Raw genomic sequence first — 25,660 nt, forward strand, 5'->3', positions numbered from 1 at the left:
AATGTTCACTTTCATCTGCTTGGTTCTAAAATTCACTCGCATCTGCTGCTAATGCGTGAGGTTTACTGCATGAATGCTGCCACTCCTTCAGGTCGATGCACAAGTTGTTTTTCGCTGTCATTGTTTGGAGGCAGACTTTTTTTTCCTTAGTGCAAGAGGACTATTCCAATGGGTAAACCCCAAGGAACATTTCTGTTGTCCTTTGCTTATAAACTTTGCCTCACTGCTATGGAGGGGTTATGTCTCGCAATCATTAGGTTTCGGCCAGCTATGGAGAGGTTTTGTCTCGCACTCATTAGGTTTCGGCCACGTGGTTTAGTACAGTCAGTCCTGGATGTAAATCTGAGTTGAAGGGGGCTGGAGGTTTGTTAGAATTAATGCGGGCCTATTTAAGTGTAGCGGAGCATAAATTTTGGTCTTTTATGGCCGGATAAACGAGGAAGGCATGCAGCATTAGCCATTAGCTGTAGCTTTCTCATGCCGCTTGCGAGCTAGACTGTCCCTCTTTTTGTGCAGAACCCAGCCAGAAAAGAGGTGCCAGGCCGAAGTATGGGCTGTCTTCTCGCCAACTGCTGAATTTCCGGAGCAATCCTCCGCCTCGCCTGAAGTGCAAGGCAGTGGCTGCACTCACTCGGGAAGCCGGCCGCCATCACGTCTGCTAAGGGTGAGTCTTTCTTTTGTGTGCACGCTAGCAGTGGATTGTGAATGCACCAGAGGGGATGCAAGTGCAGTGTGTCATGTAAAAGGCAAGTGGTGACTGCAGGGGGTGTGATGTTACTGTGAACTACTGGAACGCTGGTGACAAGACGACCTGGTGTCATTTTGATGGAGAGTTGTAACACCTAGAAAAGAGCAGTGGAATGCCTGTGGCCATTTCAAAAGTGTCTCGTGACCTCCGTAAGAAAGGCTAGTTCTGAAGGTTGTTTGACTGCTGTGTATTGCGGCGCTGGCACATTTACAGAGAGGCAAGATGGCAGCCAGCCATACTCCCTGCCGAGCACCCCGACGAGAGCAGTCTCTGGACCGCCTGAGAAATGACAATGTTCAACTACGGGGTCAGGTGGGTGGTCCTTTCCTAATAATAATAAAAAATGTTGTTATATATATCATATGTTATGTAAATTGCGTGGCCTGTTGCTTGAGATGAAATATGTTTTCGGCTCATGGTTGACTATTGCTCTCGGTGGCCCTGACCAACGTTCCTTTATTAAGAAGGTAGTGACATTCTCCGTTTCCTGCTGGCTTCCTTCTAAAACCTCCATGCCCATCACTGCGTGAGAGCGTCGCTGGAAGGTTCGAAACTATTTGGTGCACTTGCAAAATTGCAAAGCTTTGCCTTTGTTTTGCCATTTATTGGCCGGGCAGGAGTTTCCTGCTTGAACTGTCTGCACCCGTTGGTGGCTCCTGCCCGACCTGCTTTAACTGCACCGCGTGATTGTGGTCTGTTCACCACCAGAAAATCGGCTCTTCAAATACAATGTTTTCAGTGCATTAGGTTCGACATAACTGCAGCGCGAAAGAAAGACTAACACAATGGAAGGAAAACACTCACGACACGGAGAATCGGTGCACTCACAATTGTTTTATTTTGCCAATGCATGGGAAATATAAAGGTTCCGCCGTGCACGCGCTCACATAATACAGAAGAAAAGGAGACGTGCCAACGACAGTATAGCTCTTCTTAGCTCGTGCCTCAGTTCCAATACCATCGGGGTTGATGCCGTCTGTGGTGCAGGCCACGGCAATGTGCCAGGATGCTGCGCCAGTAACAGCATGGTGTGTTTATGTTTTGACGAGAGCGCCAGCGGCAATGGCTCACTTGGCAGTCTTGGCAGCGTTACAGTACACTGGCGTGGCCGGCTGCCGACAGGGTATGTGGTGTAAGAAAGCCGGCGAGACTGTCAAGAAGAGTCATGGGGCGTGAGGTAGCGCGTGTCAGAGTACGTGCACTCTAGCACCGGAGGAGAACCTGGTAGTTTAGGCCAGAATATCACAAAACTTCTTAGCTTTCACGCCACAGCTAACGCTAAAACATTCGCGGTACACACTTGTAACTGTCCTCCGAGTTTTATTTATGTAGAATGTTGTCCCACTCATTTGTGTAACCTCTTCTGTGCAATTGGTCATGAAATCGGCTATGGAGCAGCTGTGTTTCGTGCATACGCTGAAGTTACTATCCTTTCCAAACCAAGCAAAAAAACTGGTAGAGTTTTAACGTAGTTATGGGGGGAGGCTACCCTTGAACACCAACTTTTTTGTTTCTTGAGATATCTGAATGAAATTTTCAGGGTAGGCTAACAGCACAACCATTTGAAGAACTACCAAGTTTCGTGTAGCTATGGGCACTGGTTCTCAAGTTACAGGAGTATATCAAAGTGGTCCACATGAGGTCGCTTATTCCAGGCTTTGAGAATTTTAAAATAGCCTTGGCACTGTGAAATTCATTACGGTCATTCCTGGATAGGTGCCCCAGGCCAAAAGCTGGAAAAGTTTAGCACAGCACAGAATTAGTTTCAATAAATTAGACCTTCATTAGGCATATTTCAATAACTTGAAAAGGCGGGCTTGTCTTGCGCTCAAAAATTTATTCAGGTGCGGAATTAAAAAAAAACCCATGGAAATCCGATAAGCGGTTCCCGAACAGCAGCCAGAATGAGCAGCCGTGCCAGGCAAGAAATACATTCTGAGAAAACGGCCCTCAAAGGTTGCGAGAACACCAGCTTCCTTGTGTCTTGAGATATATCTGAATGAAACATTCAGGGTAGGCTCTAAACACAGACATTTGAAGAAATACTAAGTTTCATGAACCTGTGTACACTGGCTCTAAATTTACAGGAGCATATCAAAATGGTTCACATAGGTCCTTTACTCCAGGCCTGGAGAATTGGAAAACAGTGCCGTAACTGTGAAATTCATTATGGTTATTCCTAGTCGGGTACCGCAGGTCAAGACGAGGCCCTTTTGATGAATTTCCTTGCTGAAAAATTTTAACATAGCACTGAATTTAGTGTCATTGATTAGACCTCATTAGCCAATATTAATTGCTTATGACAAATTCCAGACAAAATAATCTGAATAAACGAGCTCGACTTTCCCTCGGAAATTTATTCAGGTATGGAATAAAAAAACCCCATGGAAATCCGATAAGTGGCTCCCGAGATGCAGCCAGAATCTCGATCTTCTCGCACGTCAGGAAATGTGTTTCCAAGTGAACGGCGGGCGACGCGTTCTCACGCCTCGGGGTAGGTGCGAGACAGGAGCTGGAGGCCGCAGTCGCCCAGGTTGATGCGTTTGGTACACAAGGCATGCCCGAAGCAACGCATTCTTGCACCGATGAAGGTGCTGGTACGTCACTGGAACCGGCGACGCAATCGCTGTCTAGTTGCGATGTAGCAGAAGTTACGCGGCATGAAGCATCGACAGTCCTTGTTGGCGACACGCTTTGCCGAACGAACACACTTCATTGCATGCTTCCGTGCACCGAACGCGCTCTTTAGCCTTGTTGGACGCATCGTGACTGACTGCGCAATAGTCAGCAGTCTGCAGGAAGCTGTTCGGACGACACGGCGAGAGATGGTAAAGACAGCGACCACAACGACAAAAGTACAGAGCCAAGTCGCTCCGGCCGCCGCCGGAGGGGGCCGCCGCGTCAGCGCGCAGCAGCCAATAGCGGCCGCGCGATCCCCCGTGTTTTCAAGGAGCGTGCCCTCCGGCCAATCGCAGCCTCGCATTTCAAAGGCAGGAAACTCGAAAGGCGCTTTGAGGGCCCCAATCACATGCGAGCCACGCTCCCACCATGCCGCCGCCTTCGAAAGTGGCAGAAAAAAAGACCAAGAATTCACGAACAAAAGAAGACCAAGATGGCGGCGCTTGGTTCGCTGGCTGAGGAACAGTGTCCGCACGAAGTTGGGGTATTTTCAGCGCTCTCTCGCAGCTCAGCGGCCACCACGGCTCGTTAGATAATTGATTTGAAGTACTTTCACGGCTAATTAGTCATTCATATTTGCAGAAAAGTTAGTTAATGACACATACTGCCGGAATATGCACTTTTCCAAAGCTTGACTTTTCGTGATTTTTCGCTTTTAAGGGCTGTAGCTACTAGGGGAAATTGATGGTTTTCTAAGTTTCAGGAACCGCACTATCACGGCTGTTTTCCACACTTTAGGCATTTTTCCTTCTATGAATATTTTGTTAAAGAAATTCAACAGTGCCTCTATAGCACACTGAGAAAGGCTCCACTGTTTTTATTTGTTTTTTGGCTATATTTTTGTGTTTCAGAAATGACTGGATAGTGAGATAAATTGGAAACTGCAGCAAAATGTTCCCCCAAAATGTCTACCTGTTTCCTTATGCTTTTTTGTGTTCCAGGTGTTGTCAGAAAAGGAATTGTGAATGGTGAGAAGTTGTCATTAAATTTTTGAACCTGCTGCCACATTTTTAAAAATTTATTTGGACTTTTTATAGATAAAATGTAACTCTGCCATGAGGCTTTGTCGGCACTGCGATGGACATACCGAGCTTTATCTCCTACCTTTATAAAATTTGCGAGATCCTCCTGTGTCGGATGCCTGAAAAATTTACCCCAAGCTCTATTTCGTTGTTTTCTGCATACTTAGTCTTTTGTCCACCACACTTTGTGGCTTTGCAGCACAACTCCTGAAGACTGAGGAATAGCTAAGTGTGTGGCATTTATGAACAATTCGCGAACATTTCGTTTATCTGATCGATGATGAGATTTCTTAAAACTATATTTTCTAAACTGCCTTTTGCTCTAAAAAGCTGCCAGTCTGCTAAATGCAACTTCCGACGTCGCGGTTTTGTTCGAATGACTTCTGGCGGAGATGTTCACTACAGAAGTTCCAAAAATGCCCATCTAGAACACTTTAACAACAAACCGCAAGCTACCCGGCCACTGCTCTTGCGATTTGAGATGTGCCAAAACCTCAGTGTACTAGACACATTGCCAAACAGTGCTCGAAGGCGAGATCCGCTGCCGCCATGGTACAGTTTTCCTGCAATCCGTGATCTAACTCTTACGCAGTTCCGCAAAATACATTCCACATCAAGCTATAATACAAGAATTCCATACACTTCAGCAAAAATACAGTACTTTCATAGCTTTTTAGTAAGATGGTTCAAAAAGAAATGCTTACATTGGAAGCCCAGTAGTATAAGGAAATTGGAATAAAATATTAAGACTTCCACAATGTGCATCCATCTTCACTGCCGAGTATTATGCTATCTGTGTAGCCATGGAAAAAATAGTAAATGAGAACCTTACCAACAGTATTATTTGCACAGACTTGCTAAGGGTGCTTACTGGCCTTCATTCTAGAAATACAATAACTCCACTGCTTGACGACCTCATACACAACATTACAACAGCCATTGCTCAAGGACAAAACATAAGACTGCTGGGTGCCAAGTCATGTCAGCATAAAAGGCAACGAAAGAGCAGATTTGCTGCTCAAGCTTATGACAAGCAAATTAAGAAAGTAAATGTACCATATAAAGTTTGCATAAACTTAGTACATCGTAAAGCAAGAGAAAAATGGCAATCTCCTTGGAACAATGCAATAAATAACAAAGTGCACTTGGTAAAGCCAGTTTCAGGCGAATGGATGTTGTGTCCACCAGGAACGTTTCAAGGAAGTCGTCTCCGTATAGGCCACGCACATTGCGTACAACTTTCTGCTAACGGAAAAAAGACAAACTAGTTTGTACATGTAGAGATGAACTTACAGTAAATCACACTTTAATTTCATGCTCGAAACTGGAAAAGCTAAGGAAAAACTGCTTTTTTCCATTCTATAATTTCAACGCATTCCTTTTTACCCAGTGCTGCTCTTAGGTGATATTTTCGTTTTCACTTTGGCCCGTACGAAGTGATTCGCCGTATAGGGGAGTTAAATTATGAAGTGCTGCCGATCGTAACGCGGGCGTCCCGCCGCCCGCCTGTCTCTGAAGTTGTTCACGTAGCTCGCCTGAAAGCATACTGTGACCGCTCGGAGCACGTGGCCTAACTCTTCGCGCTCTACACATGTTTTTCAACCTTAATTTTCCCTCTCTGCGCATCGGGACGATGCGCCTTTCGGGAGGGGAGCAGTGTCGTGTGTTATTATTATTCCCTCATTTTGCACTTAACGTCTTCTTCAACCAGCTGGGTGCCGATCGACGATGAAGAGGTAGAAGATCGGCAGAACCCGCTCGTGAGCCCGGCCGCGACCGCTTGACCTGTCTCTGGCGCCTGCTACTCTGGTCCTGGTTCCCCATCGTGCCTTCGACCCGCGTCGTCTGAACGACCCATGACAATAATACTGCAATTAATCGTTGACATGTCTTGTGTTATTATATTTTTAACGGAAGGAGGTTTTCTTCAAAAATGTAAATCGTGACCCAGTGCTTCGCGTGATACACCTCAGACATTTCTCATTCCGGAGAAAAGGTCTCAGGTCTTTATTTGATTGGTTGGGGGCCTCGAGATCCTTGCCCGGGCAAGGATGACCTCTGAGGTTACCCGACCCCCTTTAAAGCTTTTAATAGTACCAATTTCTAATATTTTTTTCCTTTGTCATCACGAGGTCATTCTAACCACCGACGATTTTTCAAATTTCTATAAAATGATCCAGAAAATTTCTATACCTCGAGCTTGGCGCGTGATGGCCTTAGTTTCTTATGTGCCATAAAGCCCAACACAACACACTGGTTTCTGTAGCAGTGAGAAGGTCATAAGTATACATTAAACTTGTCCTTAAAGTTCCGAGACTGATTTAATTTCTTCCCTAGAAGTGATTGCCCAAAGCAAATGCTGATGCTAGTGTTGATACTATTGTTGTTGTTGTTGTTGACCTCACACAATGGGACATACTAGTTGATGCTTGTGTTTAGCGCCATCTTCTAGTATTGATATTGGCTGTTGTTGTTGCTGTGGCAGCCGCTAGATGGCATCACGTCTTCGGAAAGACTGTTGCCTCTAGTCATTGGAACATTCTGCTGTGAGTGACTGTGAAGAGATGGACGACTGTCTTGAACAGCATATTAACAAAATTCTGGGTTAAACTTGGCAAGGCCGCCACACAGACATATGTGCTTCATCATGATGCATACAGCAAAGAGATGTTATTGGAGAGACGAGTATTCGAATGACGTAAGAGGTCCTTCTCAGGCAAAGTTGTTGTAGAAGACGACACAAGGCAGAGGTGCCCTTGGAATGAAGACAACATGGCTTGGATCACGGAATTTTGCAGCAAGACCGCACCGTTACAGTTTGCATGCTTTCAGATACCCTCTACATCAGCAAGACAGCATGCAGTAAAATTTTGTGTGAGCACTTGGGGAAATCAAAGCTGAATGCCAGACTTGTGCTGCACTCCACACAGCACCAGAAGGACACACACGTCTATATGTGCTTATTAGCTCTCCGATACACACAAGGATGCTGCATTCGTCAACATCTATGGGAATCTGGACAATGGCGCCTTCAGCTATTAGGTAACGCTCGTGATAACATGCTCCTGTAGTTCAACCTTGATGCTATGTCCGATTGGTTTATGAGTTTAAATGGCAGTAAATGCAAAAGTATGACAAAACTTTTACTACTCGTACTAAGACACCTATACCCTACTGGTACAGAATTAACTCTATAGCTCTCAACAATGTCACTTCCTATAAATACCTCGGAGTTTACCTAACAAATAAATTTTCATGGCATGGTCATGCAAAATATATCAGTAACAATGCTAATCTTGCTCTCGGTTATCTGCGTAATAACTTATCTCGATGCGCCGTAGCATCCCAAACTAATTTTGTATCAAACATTAAGTTTCAAAGTTTATTTCGTGTCTAACAATACAGATGGAGCAATTGTAGAAAAAAGCTGCCCTTGGCCAGCTTGGCGAGTCTACGATGATAATGATTGGCAGGGAGGCAGCATAAGAGTTTATACATTTTAAAAAGAAGCACAGCAAGGAAACACCAAAAAATACACGAAACAGGAATATGTATACATAAGGAAACTTAGAATTTGACCTAAACTAGAATATGCCTCCGCAATATGGGATCCCGCTCTTTGTACACTAACTGAAGACATTGAAGCAATCCAACATCGATCAGTGCGCTTCATTCTATTATGCCCGAACTGCGCGTGTTTCTCTAACAAAGTCACAACTACGTCTACCGAACTTACACACTAGAAGGAAACCCTCCCATTTGTTCCTGCCTCACTATCTATTTCTCTAACTCCTCACTGAAAAATTTAATTTCTGAACCAACTTATCAACACGTGTCGATCACAAACAAAATTTGCACCCCACATTGCTGTAATAACGATAATTGGTTTTGGGGGAAAGGAAATGGCACATCATCTGTCTCTTATATCGTTGGACACCTGAACCGCGCCGTAAGGGAAGGGATAAAGGAGGGAGTAAAAGAAGGAGGTGCCGTAATGGAGGGCTGGGGATCTTTAACGTGCACTGTCATCGCACAGATCACTGGCACGTGTGCGTTTCACCTCCATCGAATCATGGCCGCAGCGGTCGGATTCGAACCCGGGTGCTCCGGCTCATTAGACAAGCGCCTTAACCAAAGGCCGGAGGCATGTCGGCGTTTCCGGCAGCGTTTAGAATTGTTCGTTGCATGACTAGATTACCATGAAACACGGGTTAATTTTTCTTTCATTTTTTATTTCGTTTTGGTACAGCCTTTAGATTGGGTACACGTTCAGAATTAAGATCAACAAATCAGATTATTTCCTACTATATACAACCTGAATTCACTGCACCGTAAAAGCATCACGATTTGCCGACTCAGGCGCCCCGCTGCCTGGTGGTCGGCGGCAGTGTCTCGCGGTCGTGAGCCGCCTCTTCACGTGTCCGTGATGCTCGGCCGTTGCGACTTGGCCAAGGCCTGTCGACGACTTCACAACGACATGAACCGGCAGCACCCCAATCGCGAATGGCTGCCTTCACCTTGTCCTTCACTCAAGCTGCTGTTTGGTTCCACTGGTGGCGGGTTGAATTCCGGTATGAGGTCAGCGACAGACTCATACGGCGGGGTAAGATTGGCACGCGACGAGAGCACAGGCTCGGAGATGCCATCCTCGATTTCAATCCGACAGCAGGATGCAAGGCAACCCATTTTGCCTGGGCTCGTTTGCGGTGACTTGGTTGACAGTGAGCGGCAGATGTTACCTTATGCTGGTCGGGGCTTCAAGACCGCCGTCCTCTTGAAATGTGTCTACGCTCCCTTGGTGCATAGGGGTACCAGTGGTAAATGACCGGAGTTCTGCGACGCAGCGACGATCGCAAGCTGTGACATTCGAATTGAATCGCGCGTGGCGCCCCTATTGCCACGTGGCGTTCTTCGTCGTCGTCAGCTATGGAAAGTTGAGTTTCGTTCATGATGCTTACCAACTAATCAGGCAAGTGACCGAACAACAACCAATGAATATGTATGTTGTCATTCTTGTACACATTTAGTGCTGTAATCGGCATGTATTGTTTTCATTGTTGCGTAAATTTGAGACATCTGATTTACCCGAATCACTTTCTATGCCGGATTCCGCCGGGCGACGAAACAAACAATGGACTCTCTTGCGAGTGCACGAGGAGTATGCATTGTTCGCTGCGCGCGAGGCTCTTGCTGGCCTCACGCGGCCGACGGAGTGTAAAGGAGAAAGAAGAGGTTATGGAGAATGGGAAGGCGTTGTAATCCTGCTAGGCGCCTTAACTGCGCAGTGAAGGCAGGGATGAAAGGAGGAATACAGGTGGCGGCGAATGAAGTCCAGGAGCCTACCACGCAATGAGGGATGGAAGCTGAGTGCAGCCGTCGCAGTGGTTCAGTGGTTATTGCGTTCGGCAGCTGAGCAAAATTAGGTCACAGAATCAATGTTAAGGTGTTGAATGCTACAGGTGGGATTAGCCTTGCTTATTCTGCCTGCAATTGCTCCACCGTAGCGTCACTTCTATGTTAATGTTGTCCTAAAACCTGTCGTATCTACCCCACTATACGAACAGTCACTTATAGTAGCACATATTTCTCTCCCGCAGTCACCATCTATGCACACGTTCACTCCACAGAGTCCAATTCACAGTCCACTCGAAGTCAACATCTATGCACATATTCAGTCACAGTAGAAAATATTCCATTGCAGTGCCACAATCCATACAAACATTCAATCACAGTGTAGCATAGTCCAGTCCAGAAGACACCATCTACGCACACATTCAATCACAGTAGACCTTAGTCAGTTGTTGCTGTAATCATTTAGAAACAAGATCAGTGTCCTGCAGAAATGTTGAAAGAAGGCGTGCAGCCTCCCTTCTGCATGTCTGGTTTCCACTCGGGTAACCAATGTCCTGAACTGTGCTGTGAAGGGTTCCTGTCTTCTTGAAGGAAGCGAACATCACATAATACCCTTCTGCATTGTAGACTGGGCGGTACATAATATTATGTTCGATATCCCTGCACACACTAGATAAAGAACATAGCGGAGACCATGCCATGCCCGTCTTATGCATCCAAGCAGGAGTGCGAGCAGAGGCCGTGCGAATTCGACGTAGTGAGTGGCCTGGGATCTTCTCAGTCCCTTGTCACACATGGCTTGTGGGGCGCACTCCACAGGTTGCTGAAATGGTCGATCACCGTTTTTCTGTGGAAACTTTTTCCATCTTGAGGTATTTTTTTTCATGAATTCCTTGACAGAGCTTTATGGGCGAGGCTGTCTGCCACCTCATTGCCTCTGGCTGCTATGTGAGAAGGCACCCATTGGAAATATAGAGTAAAGTCTCTGCTGTGCAGATTCTGAACCAAGCGTAGAGAGCTTATATGCAAAACATCATTATAGAATCCGCGCTGTAACCTCTGAATGGAGGATTTTGAATCAGGATGACAAGAGGTTGAGCCGGACAAGACCCTAACTTCCGTAAAGCCGCCTCAATAGCAACACTTTCGACCGTTGTGGTGGATACGACAGCAGTAAAGCGTACAGACCACTTAAGGTCCAAAGAAGGGATATAAAAAAAAGCCGCTGCGCTGGCTTGTTTGACCTTGTCTACAGAACCATCCGTGAAATTTTGAAGATGGCGGGCATATTCTGTTTACAAATGCTCCAGTACAAGCGAACGTGTTGTCGGAGAGCTGCGCTTTGCGCTCACATGGGGAATCGTGACCTTACAGTCGAGGGTCGGAAAAGACGGGGGCGGTTTCAACTGTTTCCTTTGCCTTCGGACATTAAAGCGTAAAGAACTAAGAGCCAAGTATGCCTTCGACTCATATCTTGCAGAGGCGCACGAGAAGGGAACGCCCAGCTACCGTCTCTCCTAGGCGGCCAAGATGCATTAGTAGTCTCTGAGAAGCGACAACGCTAAGAGGATTTGATAGAGACTCATGAATTGCGGCCTTGTTCGCAGCTGCCTGAGGAATTCCAGTGGCTCTTCTTAGGCTCTTTCTGTGGACAACTTCAAGACGCTTAAGCTGTGATGCCGAGGGGGTAATTAAAGTTAATTGATACATTATGCGACTGACCCCCAGTGCTTCATGAAGTTTGACCATTGAAGAAGAATGGTTTCCCCGTTGCTCACTAGCAATTCTTCGGATCACATTGAGACGAGGAGATATAGATAAACAATCGCGTCGACAGCTTTTCGCCACTGCAGACGGGAGTCAATAATGACGCCCAGGAAACGCGTGTGGTTGAATTTTACGGATGCAAGAGTGACAGAGGTCTATCTTCAACCGCGCTTGACGTCTTCCCACTCCTGGAAACAGAACAAAGCCGGGTTTTTCCACTGATAGAGACAATCCCACACTTTCAAGGTAAGCTTGTACCGAAAGTAGAGCCTGTCGAGCTATCAGGGCCAATCGCTGTTGTTAGTAGCCAGTAACCCATATACAGATGTCGTCAGCATATATTGACATACGCACTTTCCTGCAATTTTTTAGCAACGAATTGGGAAGGCCAGTCATTACGACGTTGAAGAGCGTGGGGGTAAGAACACTTCCTTGAGGCACACCTCGTGATGAAACCCTTTCGGTGCTTAAGGTACTCCCTAACCGTACACGAACCGCACGATCACTTATAAACTTGTAAATTAATCTAAACATATGGCCCTGTATGTCCATGCCTTGCAAATTGGTTAGAATTGAGCCCTGAAGCACGTTGTCATATTCTTTTGCAATGGCCGCCGCGGTGGCTGAGTGGTTACGGCGCTCATCTGCCGGCCCGAAATACGCGGGTTCGATCCCGGCCGCGGCGGTCGAATTTCGATGGAGGCGAAATTCTAGAGGCCCGTGTACTGTGCGATGTCAGTGCACGTTAAAGAACTAACTACAGGCGGTCGAAATTTCCGGAGCCCTTCACTACGGCGTCTCTCAGCCTGAGTCGCTTTGGGACGTTAAACCCCCATAAACCAAACCATCTTTTGCAACGTCAAGAGAAATGGCTAAGGTGGAAAGGTCGAAACCTCTCTGGTGTTCAGTGTGACTCGACAAGTGTAAGACGAAGACAGGATCAAATGCGGTCCGAGTTTAGATGGGGGCTGGTACGGCACCTCTGTCTTCCTTTTTTCTTTCTATTCCCCTTTATCCTTTCTTCACGGGGCGGTTCGGGTGTGTACCGAAATATGTGAGAGAGTTTCTGCGCCATTTCCTTTCCTCAAAAACCAATTTTCATCTCTATAACGCAAAAGGTGGTCTTCCTTTTTTACTCTCTCACCTTTAGCGGCCACCCTTTGCGTAATGCGTTTCACTTGTAGGAGGGAGAGTGCGAACGCAATCGCGATTTCCTCCGCGTGTGTTGTGCTGTAGGCGCGGAAAGTGAGTCCTACCACTGTAGTGGTGTCGTGGACCACTGCTGCAGGGAACCAACCCCCACGGCGGGGAATGGCAATGTCCACGTATTACACGTGTTGTTGTCGACCATAATGTCCCTCCAGTGCTTCTACACGCGCAACGCGACGGCCATTGTGGTCAGAGTGTGACATGTTGCGGGGATGAATCGAATCCTGAGGACGCGTCTCCAGACTTCTGGCGCTGGTACCAGTTCCTCAAAGGTGATGGTGTGTTGGATGTGGAGTCGGTCAAGAACGCGTTGACCGGATGGCGTTCGTGATAGGTTGACGAGATGGGAGTCTCTGAGTTTCTGATAGGTGTTGACCACACCCCAGGATCAGAAAACGCTGGTTGGATATGGTAATGGGAAGGTCATGAGCCGGCTTGATGACTTTGCGGTGCATGACCTCGAGTTGGTCCTCGTGTTTGCGCATGCGAAGGTAGGGGGTTGAGTATAGAATTCTACTCGTTACCAAGGCATATGCCGGCCGCAAAGCACCTTTGCTTCGTAACCCCCCACGCTTGTTAGAGACTCGGCGGACCCTACGGCCCACCAGATCACCATACATGGGGAGTTTTGCGAGTGCTGTGTCCGGTCTGCGTTGCTGGCGAATAAAGAGACCGATCTCCTTGGCCTCTCTAATCGGACCCGAAGGGAGTGTGAGGTGAATTGAAGTGTCGTCTGGAGGAGAGGGTCGAATATGGACAAATTCTGATTTGGTGGGAGCACACTGGAGACCACAGTATGCAGCGTAAGTGTCCACTGCCTCCGCTGCCTGTTGTAGGCAGGTCTCCATGTGTCCGAGATTGCTTTGTGTTGCCCAGTAAAGAGAGATCATCCGCATATAGGGCATATCAGATGCAGGGCATGGCTCTTAATTTTGCGGGGTCTTTCATTGCGAGGTTGAAGAGGAAGGAAAATAAAACCGCACCCTGTGGTGTACACCGGGATCCGATGGTATAGGGTCCATGTCCTTTGTCTTGAATTCGAATGTAGGCCTGTCGACCCGTGAGAAATTGCCAGATGTATCGGTATATATTCTGACCACAGTTGGTATCTTGGAGGTGGATGAGTATTCATGTTTCACATTATCAAAGGCTCCTGACAAATCCAAGGCCAGGACTACCTTATCATTGTGAGGGAGTTCTTTGGGCTCTAATATGTCATTATAGAGTTGTAGAAGGATGTCTTGTGCGGATTTCTGTAATCGGAAACCAAACATAGTATCTGCAAAAGTGTTATCTGTTTCGAGGCAAGTGGAGAACCTGTCTCGCACCATAGTCTCCATCAGTTTGCCGACACAAGATGTGAGGGAGATAGGGCACAGGTACTCCACATAAAATGGCTTGCCTGTCTTAGGAATAAACGTCACAATAAGGCTGTTTTCCGATCCGGGGGGAGAGGAATCTCTCCAAGCCAGATATATATGGTTGATGAATTCAAGGAGGGCACGATAGGCTGCATCTGGAAGGCTCGCCAGAAGTTTGACGGTGACCCTATCCCGGCCCGTTGCAGTGCCGCGTTTCATTTTGGCTAGGGCCTCCAAATCATGGAGCTTGAAGGGTGCGTCCAGCTCCAGATTTGTTTGCCTTATGTATGAGCATTGAGAAAGGCGAGGGTTCACCGTGGTACGGAGATATATGCCACACAATTTTCGGGCCAGTTGTGTTGTAGTATCGGGAAAGTTATGCATTGGAGGTTGGAGATGCCGCGGTGTTTCTGCACGCGTTTGATTGGGGTCAATAAGTGCACGAACCATACGCCAGGTGTTGCGGCCAGACATCTGGTGCGCAGCAGTGTTGCATCGATCCACCCAGTTAGTGTCGCTTAACTGAGCGGCATAGTCGGCAGCTTTGTGGGCGAGTTAAAGAATGCGGTGTCTGAGTTTCTTGTTGTGTTTCTGCTTTTTCCATCGTTTGGTGAGACTGCTGCGGGCCTCCCAAATATGGAGAAGATGGTTGGCTACTTCGGAGGAGGAACCAGTGAGCTGAATGCATTGTTCGTTTTTGCCGAGGGTTGTCATTAGCGAGGCCACCCATTCTTGATATCCCGAGCGAACAATGTCGACAGAGGGAAGTGTCGAGCGGAACTTAGTCCAATCGGGAATATGTGCGGCGTTTAAGGGGCCGTGTGTAAATGGTCATGTTAATGATGTAGTGGTCACTGCCAAGGGTTTCTTGGGTGTTAAGCCAGTCTGCGTGCCGAATATTGCGGGTAAGGGTCATATCTGGGCATGTATCCTTGGTTACTGAGTTGCCCATGCGAGTGGGGTTGGCCGAATCGGTATGGAGGGTTACACCGAGAGTCGAAATTAGCTCCGCCAATTTTCTGCCTCGGGGTTCCTCCCTAAGGAAGCCCCATTGCCGACATGGAGCGTTGAAATCTCCTACAATGAGCAGGGGGTCGCGTCCAGCCACACGCATTGCTTCTGTAAAGAGCTTAGAAAAAGTTACGTCTTTAATTTTTGGGCGCAGCATATATTAAGCCCACGAATCGGGGGGCTTTGCTCCGCATAGGTAAGACCGTGACCATTACATGAGAGTTTTCGGGGGTCGATGGGAGGGTTACCTCTTGTGCTGTGTAGTCTTTGTGAACTAGGATGCAGGTTTCTGTGTCCAGCTGGAAAGTCTGATAATTAGTGAGTTTGGTGTTGGCTCCGGGCTCCTGAAGGGCGACCAGGGCCACGAGGAACTCAAAGGTTTCAAGGTAAAGGCGAAAGTGGGCTCGCTTCTGCCGGTCCTTGAAACCCCTGCAATTCCACTGGGTTACTGTGAAGGGATGTGTTTGTGTCGATGCTCGCGATCTAGGATTAGGGGCCATGATGAGAGGTTGAGGGGGTGATGGATGCTGCTGTGTTAAGGAGGTTCGATCCACTGCAGCCCGAAGCCGTGCGGATGGCGCATTCCTCGCTATCGGAATTGTCAATACGACGAGAGAGTTTTGTGGAGCATGTGGGAACCCTACGGGGTCCTGCACGTTTAGAGAGACGTCGGTGTTCGAGAATCCATTTTGGGGTTAAGACTGATACCGAGCGCGTGATGCGGGCAGTTATGCTATCCATCTGGGCGGCAAAGGCAGCATTTATGAGTTTTCTTTGCTACCAACATTCAGGTTGTCTATAATCTGTCTTCCTTGTGTGATAAAAGTGCACTATAGCGTCCCTGGAGTAAGGAAAATTCCTCCAAGGGGGCGCCTCTTGTCCTATGACGTCAACACGCTTGTACTTCCGAGATTGGCCTGTGGCGGCGATACCTGTATTTTGGTTCTTGCTATTTTCTACCTTACAAGAGCTTTTTTTTCAATAAGAGCGGCGTTTTTGTGATCAGGAGCTGGTATTCTAACGATACAAGCCAACTTCAATTTCTCCTCACTGTCCCTTTAACTGCCAGTTGCCAGGGTGGCAGGGTGAGCGCGCTGCCTATGCGGAATGCACTCAACGTTACCGCCAAGCCGCGTATACTTGCCCGATACACCACAGCTTCCTAACCAGTTTCAGCAGTATACTTAAACTGCAGCTAAATTTTATTTTTTACCCGCTGCGGTCGATCAATGGTTAAGGCGCTCGTCTACTGGGCCGGGGTACCTGGGTTCGAACCCGACCGCGGCGGCCGCGTTTCGATGGAGGCGAAACACAAAAGGCGCCCGTGTGCTGTGCGTTGTCAGTGCGATTTCGGAGATCACTACGGAATCTCTTCTTTCACTCCTACCTTCCTCTCTTCTCTTACGGCGCGGTTCCGGTGTCCACAGCAAGTTGCCGGCCAGGGTATCAATCTACATGCCTGAACTATCGAACTCGAAGTTCGAAACTGCAGACAAAATTTGCAGACAAAATTTGAACTTCCGCGTCTTCGCGTTGCCCCTCTCCTCTCGCACGCCAAAACGGCGGCGCTCCTTCGCCGGCCCCACTCATTCGGCCTCTGCCCTACCTCCGCCGGCTGCGTCGCGCGCGGAGTGGCCTCGGCCGCGGTTTCTCGCGACGAACACAAGAATTTGGCGCTGTGAACCAATGATAACCCCCGGCTGTTGACGTCATTAGCAAGACGTGACGTCGTTTGCCAGGTTTTCGTGCGTAAGCCAGGCACCGCGCGTCGTCGCGATGTGCGAAAGCGGGTATTTTTAAAAATGTATTGTAAATTTCCCGCTCGCTTTTGAGGTCTCGTACGCGTCATGGACGCCCGGTGGCCTGTAATCTACATAGTGCAAGCATTTTAAAACCAAGCTCAAACACCCCTTTCTGTGGCCCTTTAAGGAAAAGACATGCCTGTCTCACATATTTCGGTGGACACCCGAACCGCGCCGTAAGGGAATATTTCAGGCGCGCGGCGCCGACAACTGCTACTGCTACTACACCGACGGCAATTCGACCGAGCGAGCTGTATACGCTGTCGTGTAATAACTATAGAGGCTTAAAAAATGAGCACAATGAATTTTAATTCAGTGCGTAGGCAAGAAAAATGTTTTTAAGTCGCTCTTCATGTGTCCGAGTCGACAAAATCTCTACTTCACAGTTACCTTCTCACACATGGTTGCAATGTGAAGCTTAATTTTTTTTCCGCAGCGGTCGTGCTGCTTCCGAGTGCTGACACAGGCAGCATCGAGAACATAGATGCACATCAACGTGCTGTTCTTGCGAAAAACAGTCCAGCAATGAAGCAAGTGCATCAAGGTTCCTCCATGCGCGCCAGCCACCTGGAAACCTTTTCGTGGCTTGTTTCTACACGCTCCGGAAACTGCGGTCCTCTGGTTCCAGGACGCTCCTCACCACCGCCGATGGCTCTGTGGCTGCTCCGAGGCCGCCCTCTTGCTCTGCGCTGCCTCTTCGCTACGCGCTTGGCGACGCCACTGCTTGACGACGAACTGCTTTGTAAGAGGCGTCTCCTGTAAGCGCTGCTCTCACTGCTTCGGTTGCTGCTTGTCCAACCGCTTCGCAAACGACGCTGTTTCTCAGCGCTATTGCAGCTTCCGCTGCCACCGCTACTGCTCTCTAACCAGCGTTGGTTCTCGGAGGCAGGTACGCCGGTGTCGTCCGACGAACCACTCGTCGACATTCGGACTGGCCTTCTTTTCTTTCCGCTGGAGGAAGGAGCGTTGTGTTCATCGTGAAGCAGCGTCGTTGTCCTCGCGACGGACGACTTTTTCGCTGTGGCTTTCGACGGCAATGTACGCTTCAAAGGCCTACCTCTACCTTTCGGAGCCTGCTGCGGACGACCACGACAAGACGTCTTCCCCGAGGAGCACAAACGCTTTTTTTCCACTGTCGCCGCCTTACATTTCCTTCTCAGTGTATTAGTGGCTGTCGCTGAGGCTTTACCTTCGGATACGACTGGCTTGGGAGGTTCTGCCTTCACTCCAGGCCGGCGTCCAGGCGCGTACGTTGCCGCCTGGAGATTGGATATCTTGCTGGCGAGCCTGGCGGACCTCCTCCGGGTCACGGGCGGTCCAGGCGACGTGTCGGCGATTTCGCTACGTCGACGCTTCGCAGGAGGAGACGCTGCCGGCGTTTTCTTCGGTCTCATTTTTCAGTCTCACTCAGTCCGAACGAGGCCAACACGGTCACCGATACGTTGCGCTGCAGCCTGCATTAGCAAGCTTCTATCGCAGCCACATTGCCGGCTGCTGATTTGGATTTGGATTTGCATACGTGGCTTTTCCTTTGTGTCGGGTGCCGAGTGGTGGCACTGATGTTGTTGTCGCGACTGGCCAAGCAGAGAAGCGCACTTTTGCTTCCTTCTCTCTTCTCTTTTTCGACTAGCCAGCTAACTTTCGTACATGAAAAGATTTATCTGAAAAACTCTCTGTGCACAGCTGGCAGCGGCATCCAGCGGAGCCCTGGACTAGGGGCAGACGACCATTGCTAAGACGGACGACACACCTGACTCCGCCAAATTGCTCACCTACTCTCTAAAGCTCAATAAACGTTTTCCTTCCTTCCTTCTGTGCCCCCCAATCCTTGGCCAATCCCCCTAGTGGGCATGTGCCATTGTGCGAGGGTAACAACAACAACAGCCCTGCTTCAGCGCCTCCGTGTTCGGCTCACGATACCACTTTACGGTGCCTTCCATTTCCTCAATAATAATAATTGGTTTTTTGGGAAAGGAAATGGCGCAGTATCTGTCTCATATGTAGTTGGACACGAACCGCGCCGAAAAGGGAAGGGATAAAGAGGGAGTGAAAGAAAGGAAGATAGATGTGCCATAGTGGAGGGCTCCGGAATAATTTCGACCACCTGGGGATCTTTAACGTGCACTGACATCGCACAGCACACGGGCGCCTTAGCGTTTTTCCTCCATAAAGACGCAGCCGCAGCGGTCGCAAAAACCAATTTTTTGGGCTGTGGATTCGCTCAGCTAATCCAGGATATGATATACAAAGCGAAAGCTGTCCGCAATCGCGTTCGTTGGCGTTGACAACGTTCTAGACTCCGGTTTTGAGGAAAGGAAGTTCGTGTAACTGGCTTCCTTTGTCAGTGGACACCTCAATCGCGCTTTGAAGTAAGGACGTACGTGGCGGTGGTGAGAAAGATATGTGGGCTGCACGCATTAGCGCTGACAACGTTGTGGCAGACACGCGGCACTGCAGCTATAGCGCCCAATAGGCCGCAGCGTTCATTGGGTGAGCAACCTGTCGCGATGAACCATTAATTTAACTGCCACCTGCCGTGCTACGATGGCTCGCTGCCTATCCAGTGTGCGGAACGTGCTCAACGTTACAGACGCCAAGCCGTGTCTACTTACCCGATACACCACAGGTTTCGCTATGTAACCAGGTTGAGCAGTAGTTAAACCGCAGCTAATTTTACGCGACAGCGTATACAGCTCGTTCTGTCGAAAAGCCGTCGGCGTCGTATTAGTTGTGCGCGCCGCGCGTCGGAAATATTCGGGAGCTGCGTAAAAATCCACGCACGCAATGAATAAAATAATCGGCAGTGGCTTAGCTCAGCTAGGCCAGGATATACATAGCGAAATGACTCGAACGTCATCGCTGCCGAAGCACTGGTCGTCAGCCGTATGGTGTAGTCAGTCATCGGGCGCGTATTCTTCGCATCTGGTTCTTCCTGCTTCGTCGCGCGTTCTTATCGTAGTTCGGCAACGGCTCGGACGCTCCGCGTCTTGACGCCGCTGCTTGGCGAGACGCTCTTCCCGCACTTTCGACGTCTTGGACCCACGCTTAGCGTTTCGTGTTTCATTCGTATACGCTGTCGGGCATCCTCACGCCAAGCAATGAATTCCGGGTCGTCCGACGCAGCCTCTCGCAGTCTCCGAAGATTCCGCGTACTGTACGCGCGCTCACCGTCCGCTTCTTCGCCTATGGCGCAATCTGACCAGCAAGCGCACATGCTCAGGCTCACATGCTCATGTGTTCAGCTGTGCAATCAGACGCGGAGGAGACGGCGCACTGGCGAACGGTTTGCGCATGCGCAATGAGGCTGCATGACGAGGCACGTGACGTCGCGAGTCAGCGCAGCGGTGGAGACTATAGTTCTCAACGATATCGGAATAGGTTTGCTCGCGCTCGTCTAGGTTCCGACAGTCCGGCGGTTCCACGGTTACCCTGGAAGTAGAGAGCTCGGCTAACCCGTGTGCCGCTTCGTTGCCGGGATCCGACGCGTGCGCTGGGGTCCATATTAAGTTGACTTTGCGGGTCAGCTCTCTGCTGGCCAGGATCCTCGCCGCTTGCTGCGAGATCCTGCCTTACACGAAATTCCAGATGGCAGTTTTACTGTCGCTGGCTACGAATTTCGTTTCAACGCAAGCGAGCGCTATGACAACTTCTTCGCCTCTATCGAATAGTGGCTGCCGACGCGGGGACGCCTAGTCCGTTGACGGCTGAGGCAACCGCCGCGCCTGACTTCCCACTAGTCGCGTCCTCGTAGGCGACCTCTTCGTGCTTCATTTTTCCGAACCGTTTTGTAAGCGCCTCGGCTCTTCTATTCCTCCTCTCGGTATTATGCTCCGAATGCATGTTCCTCAGGAGTGGGGGGTTTGCTATTTTCTCCCTACATTTAGGGGGGATGTCAGTTCTACGGTGCAGCCCGCGGTCGGTCTGCACAACCACCATCTGCAGGATAGCTCGGTTCGTGGTGGTGCTGCGAAGTCTATCTAGCTATGCCATGCAAACTGCCTCTGCGTAATCTTCCTAGCTCTTGTGCACCCCCATAGAGAGGAGTTTTTCCGTAGAGGTGCACATCGGGAGTCCTAGGACTCTTGATGCATCTTCGGATGAGGGAGTCCATTTCCCTCTTTTCGTCCGCTCTTAGATTTAGGAAGGGTGTGGCATAGCATACTCGACTAAATACGTAAGCGTGTATTAATTTTAGACTTTTCTCTTTAAGGCCTCTGCCCCTGAGAGAGATTCTCCGAAAAATGCCTAGGACTTGCGACGCGTAGGCGTCTAGCATTTTTATGACGCCGTCGTGGTATCCGTTTCCTGCGTAAAGAATAACAGGATTCTGATTTGTTCCACTTTAGGAACGGTTCCACTTTGATGTCGAATTTTGAGTCTTGGCTTCTCCTGAGGGATTTGGGATTATGCGCCACACAGACACCACACATCCACCAACACAGACTACCCAACCAAGTGCCCAGTCCTTGGGAGAGATTGGCTGCTCCTCCTGTTGCACTCCACCGGCTACTGTGGCCTCTGCTCGTTGCCACACACGCACGCACACACACACGAACACACACCACACAGACACGCACGCGCAGACACACACGAACACATGCACACACACACGCACGCACACGCGCGCGCACGCACACACAGACACGAACACACACACGCACGCACACACCACACATGCACACACACACACACGCACACACCTCACACGCACAGTCAGGCAGGTTCCTCTCCTCCCTTCACTCCTTTCTCTTCTTCTCCCGATTCAGACAGACCACATGAATACTTCAGATTATAAAGTGCCGAATTTATTGACTTCTATTCACAATTCCGGTGACACCACTCTGCCGTCGGGGTGCGACCTCTCGTCTCGGCATCCACGGCCCGTCTGTCCGGCCCTTCTCGGTCGTCTCTCCTCTCTTCCCGGTCCTCCTCTTCAGCTTGTCCTCTCTCGTCCTTGTTTCCCCGCTGCTCCCTTCGGTCGGCTCCCTGGGAAGGCATCTTGAGCTGGTTCCCGTCGTTACGGAGGCGGCGCGCAGACCTTGGTCTTATCGGATGATGCCCCCGTAACTGCTGTTCGAGGGGGTCTCTCGTCCGTCGCCGCTTAGCGGCAAGCACACACATAAAAACACAAAGCGCCGGCTGTTTCGTGGGTGCGCCGAATCGCCCGCGCGTGCACGCCCATAGCCGCGGCGGCAGTTTCTTCCGGCTACGTTCGCATGCGATGCGGCCGCGCGCCCGACACACACACACGAACACACACATGCACACACGCACAAACACGCGGGCGCGCGCGTGCGCAGGCAGGCAGGCAGGTTGCTACCTGCTAGAGGCAGGCTGTAGACACACAACGGCTAACAGCTAAATTCGGAGAATGGCCTCTATTAGCGGTAGCGCGCTAAAAAAGTTTTGTAACAGTTTAGAACACGATATCGCGTCGAGGGATTAGCGACGAAGCTGTTGTCGCTGTGAAGCGGCGGGCAAGGCGCCGCCATGTTTATCAACGCTACGTACGCATGCAACGAAAAGACCGCAACGTAAAAATCCGAATCTCACGTACGTACGTGAGGCTCGTGCATACCCTTTGCCTTCTGCACATGCGCACTGGTCACCCGTAAGAGCTCTACGTACGTAAAGCCTCTACATACGTAAAGACTCTGCGTACGTGAAACTAAAACTCTATTATGGACCAGATAGCGCTGGTTGCCACTTATTTGAGTGGAAGCGAGGCATCCGGATAATAATTGATGAACGTCGCGGTGCTTGCTTGTCAAACAAAGAAACTGTGTGCACTCGAAGGGCTCCGAAATGTGTTTTCTTTTACACGGATTACGCAAGGACGCGCGCCCTTACCCAGGCTGAAAAGAAAAGCTGCCGTGGTTATGATGCCCCATGCTCTACGTTCTGCTTGCCTGGATGACTATGCAATGCAGCCAAAGCAGCATCTCACTTATCTGCAGTAGGTTACAAGTTAAATTATAGCACGCAAATTAACCGTAGAAAATTGAGAGGTTTTTGTGCAGGACATTACTATTAGTTAGCACTACGTCAGAACACAAATTTTATCATTGCAGGGTGTCCTTGGCTGTTTTCAGCATCAAGTGACACTGAGGCCAAATAGAAGACGACCTGTATCGATAGAATACCACGTAATAATCACAAAAGGACCACTCTCAGAGAAAACGAACGAAAAACAGGTGTCGCCAGCACCGGCCCATTTTGCAAGCAAAATGTGTGCGTCGGCCCTGAATATCCGACACGGAACCCAGAGGCTATGCTGCACCGCCATCGACTCCAAAACGGAGACAACCCGTCCTTTTTGGTAAGGATGCCGCCAGTTTAAATCGACAGGCAGGAAGATTATTTTATCCGATATTCTTGCCGATACATACCCAACAATTCTGGACAAACACATTTTTGAAGGGGGAAGAGTTTATGAACGCAGTTTTTTTCATATATTATAATATTTAATATGTCCAACGATATATGAGACAAATACTGCGCCATTTCCTTTCCCCAAAAACCAATTACTACTACTGCAACCATCAACATATCCACAGATCTCCCGTCAACAGGCTAGCATTTCTGCGCTATCAACGTTTTTGTTATCGTCAAAAGCTTTCTCCAAGTTGATTTTCTATGGCAGTCTTGGCTGCTCCATGCGTGCGGTGCAAAAACTTCAAAACAAAGGTTTTGCTGCGCAGTGCAAGAATGGCTCATTACCTTGAATATTTCCATAGCAGTACCTCACAATTTTCCAGTGTTCAAAATATTTGCCCAAGAATGTTGGACATGAACGCGTCTTTTGATGCCGTCAAAAAAATCCAGAGAAGCAATTTTTATTGAGAACAATACCGGGATGATGCTGTACTCCTTGGCCCTTTAACAAAATTTGTCTGTGTGCAGTAGAACATTCACAACAGGCTCGAAGGGGCATTCTTAAACATGGACACCAGTTATTTATTCCATACTTACAAATCTGTCCGCAAAGCAAACACATTTCATCGCTTCTCAGCGCGCCAAGTTGTTTGCAGGGAATGAGGAGTTTCACTAATCCTTCATCCACCGTTAGAAAGCGGAATGGCTCCTAACTTGTCCTAACGTTCGCACCGTTTGGCATGCGGATTACTGCATGATAACCCGGACCGCAGTCCTCTATACAGCTCTATTTTCATTGTTTTATTTTTCCTCTGCCGTCTGCAACATCAGTTAAATTGGGATGTTCTGTGGTCTAAAAGTTATTCGTGACCATAATAAAACAGCGAGAACCTTGTAGAACAGTTGCATTCAGGGCGAGACTACGAAGTGCGCCCGAGATCAAGTAACTGTAACTGCGACTGAAAAGTGTTCTGTTGAAAAGAGCTTACAATTTTTTTCTGTGTATCTCTCTCTCTCTAAGTATATGTGCCTCAAGAATGCAAACAATTTCTGGCGTTTCTACCATCCCTGTTGCTCCTAGCTGGAAAGCTTGAGCTGTGAGCGCATTCGGAATTCGCATCGCGACTTTCAGGCATTGGCCACTGCATCAAAATGGTGCCCTTTAGAATGGGTCCTCAACTTCGAGCAGCAGAAGGAAGTCCGCTGAGCTCATTCTGGGCTCTGGGATGCATCTGACAACACCGGATTTGATTTGCGATCAAGAAACGTGTTGTGATCAATGAAGTGCGAATTCGTACGCAAGTCACCGTGATGAACACATGAAATGGCGGTCGCACCAAGCATCCGCGTAGCTTCATTGGTCATATGATCAAGAAATTCTAAGTGAAGCCTTTGATCTGCCGTAGTACGAATTTTTGTTAATTATTTCTCGACACTGAAAGCAACAATGGGTGCTTAGTTCATTCTCCGTTCGTTCTCGCGAGTCTTCTTGGGGTGAGGTGGTGAGCCTGTGCGGAAAAACAAGCGAAACTAAAGAAAGCCGAAAATAGCAGAAATAATGCACGCCATGTATCGGGAATTAAGTTTGTCTGCAGCAATGTTCACAGAGCGCACACGAGGCCAGACCTAGATAAGCGAAGAAAAAAAAACAAAAAACAAACAGGGATAGAATGACTTCGGCTGTGAGGTTCAACAGGACGATTAAAGCTGAGGCTAACAGCGGCACTACCCATCGAGTAGCGACCTCGCCTCGAAGCGTGCGCTGTCAAAGCACAGGAAACGACATCGCACGTGCTCTGTGTCTACTTGTGCGCCGCAGACCGGCGGGTTAACCTGATCAAATGCAGACGCGAGCCGCTGGGTGAACGCCTCTCGAGTACGCAGACGACGAAGGGCAGCCCCAAGTGCGCTTGCTTGCTCAGCTGACGGGAAACGCTCGAATCGCGCTTCGGGTCGACGTCGTGAAAAGAAGTATACATCGGCGGCGGGCAGCCATCTGCACTGCAATCTGCTTTCGCCATCATAACAAAGACACGAAGGACGAAATATATACCCGTGACAATGGGGATTTATTGCGCGGTCGACTGCGATAAATCGCTCTCCTTGGCTGTACAGTGTACTAGCATATTCCTTGGCAATGGCGACATATAGCTTAATGTTGCATGTACGGCACGCAGCGTACAGGATTGGTGGTCACGCAGTTATACTTGCGTATACAAAATATTATTCGCTCTTCTTCCCGGCATTTGATGACAGAGCTTGAAGGAAGATATCTCTATATGGAGTCTGGGGGCTGAGCGCGACCCTGTAAAAGAAAGAGACCGAGGAGCTTAT

General features: G+C 49.0%; 1 protein-coding gene across 3 annotated transcripts in view; it reads left to right on the forward strand.

The window, feature by feature from the left end:
- LOC144113446 (uncharacterized) overlaps window positions 1-25,660 on the forward strand; it is a 303,663-nt gene that overhangs the window by 42,569 nt on the left and 235,434 nt on the right. Inside the window, exons 8-11 of one of the 3 annotated variants that reach the window (XM_077646530.1) lie at window positions 517-664; window positions 962-1,060; window positions 4,369-4,395; window positions 6,161-6,334. In XM_077646530.1, the coding sequence (XP_077502656.1) occupies window positions 517-664; window positions 962-1,060; window positions 4,369-4,392 (271 nt within the window). In that variant the 3' untranslated portion in view covers window positions 4,393-4,395; window positions 6,161-6,334. Of the gene's footprint in view, window positions 1-516; window positions 665-961; window positions 1,061-4,368; window positions 4,396-6,160; window positions 6,335-25,660 lie in introns of those variants that run through there. The other 2 variants (XM_077646531.1, XR_013310798.1) reach the window with 2 other exon arrangements.

The sequence above is a fragment of the Amblyomma americanum genome, chromosome 1, assembly GCF_052857255.1.
Source record: "Amblyomma americanum isolate KBUSLIRL-KWMA chromosome 1, ASM5285725v1, whole genome shotgun sequence".
Classification (NCBI taxonomy): Eukaryota; Metazoa; Arthropoda; class Arachnida; order Ixodida; family Ixodidae; genus Amblyomma; species Amblyomma americanum.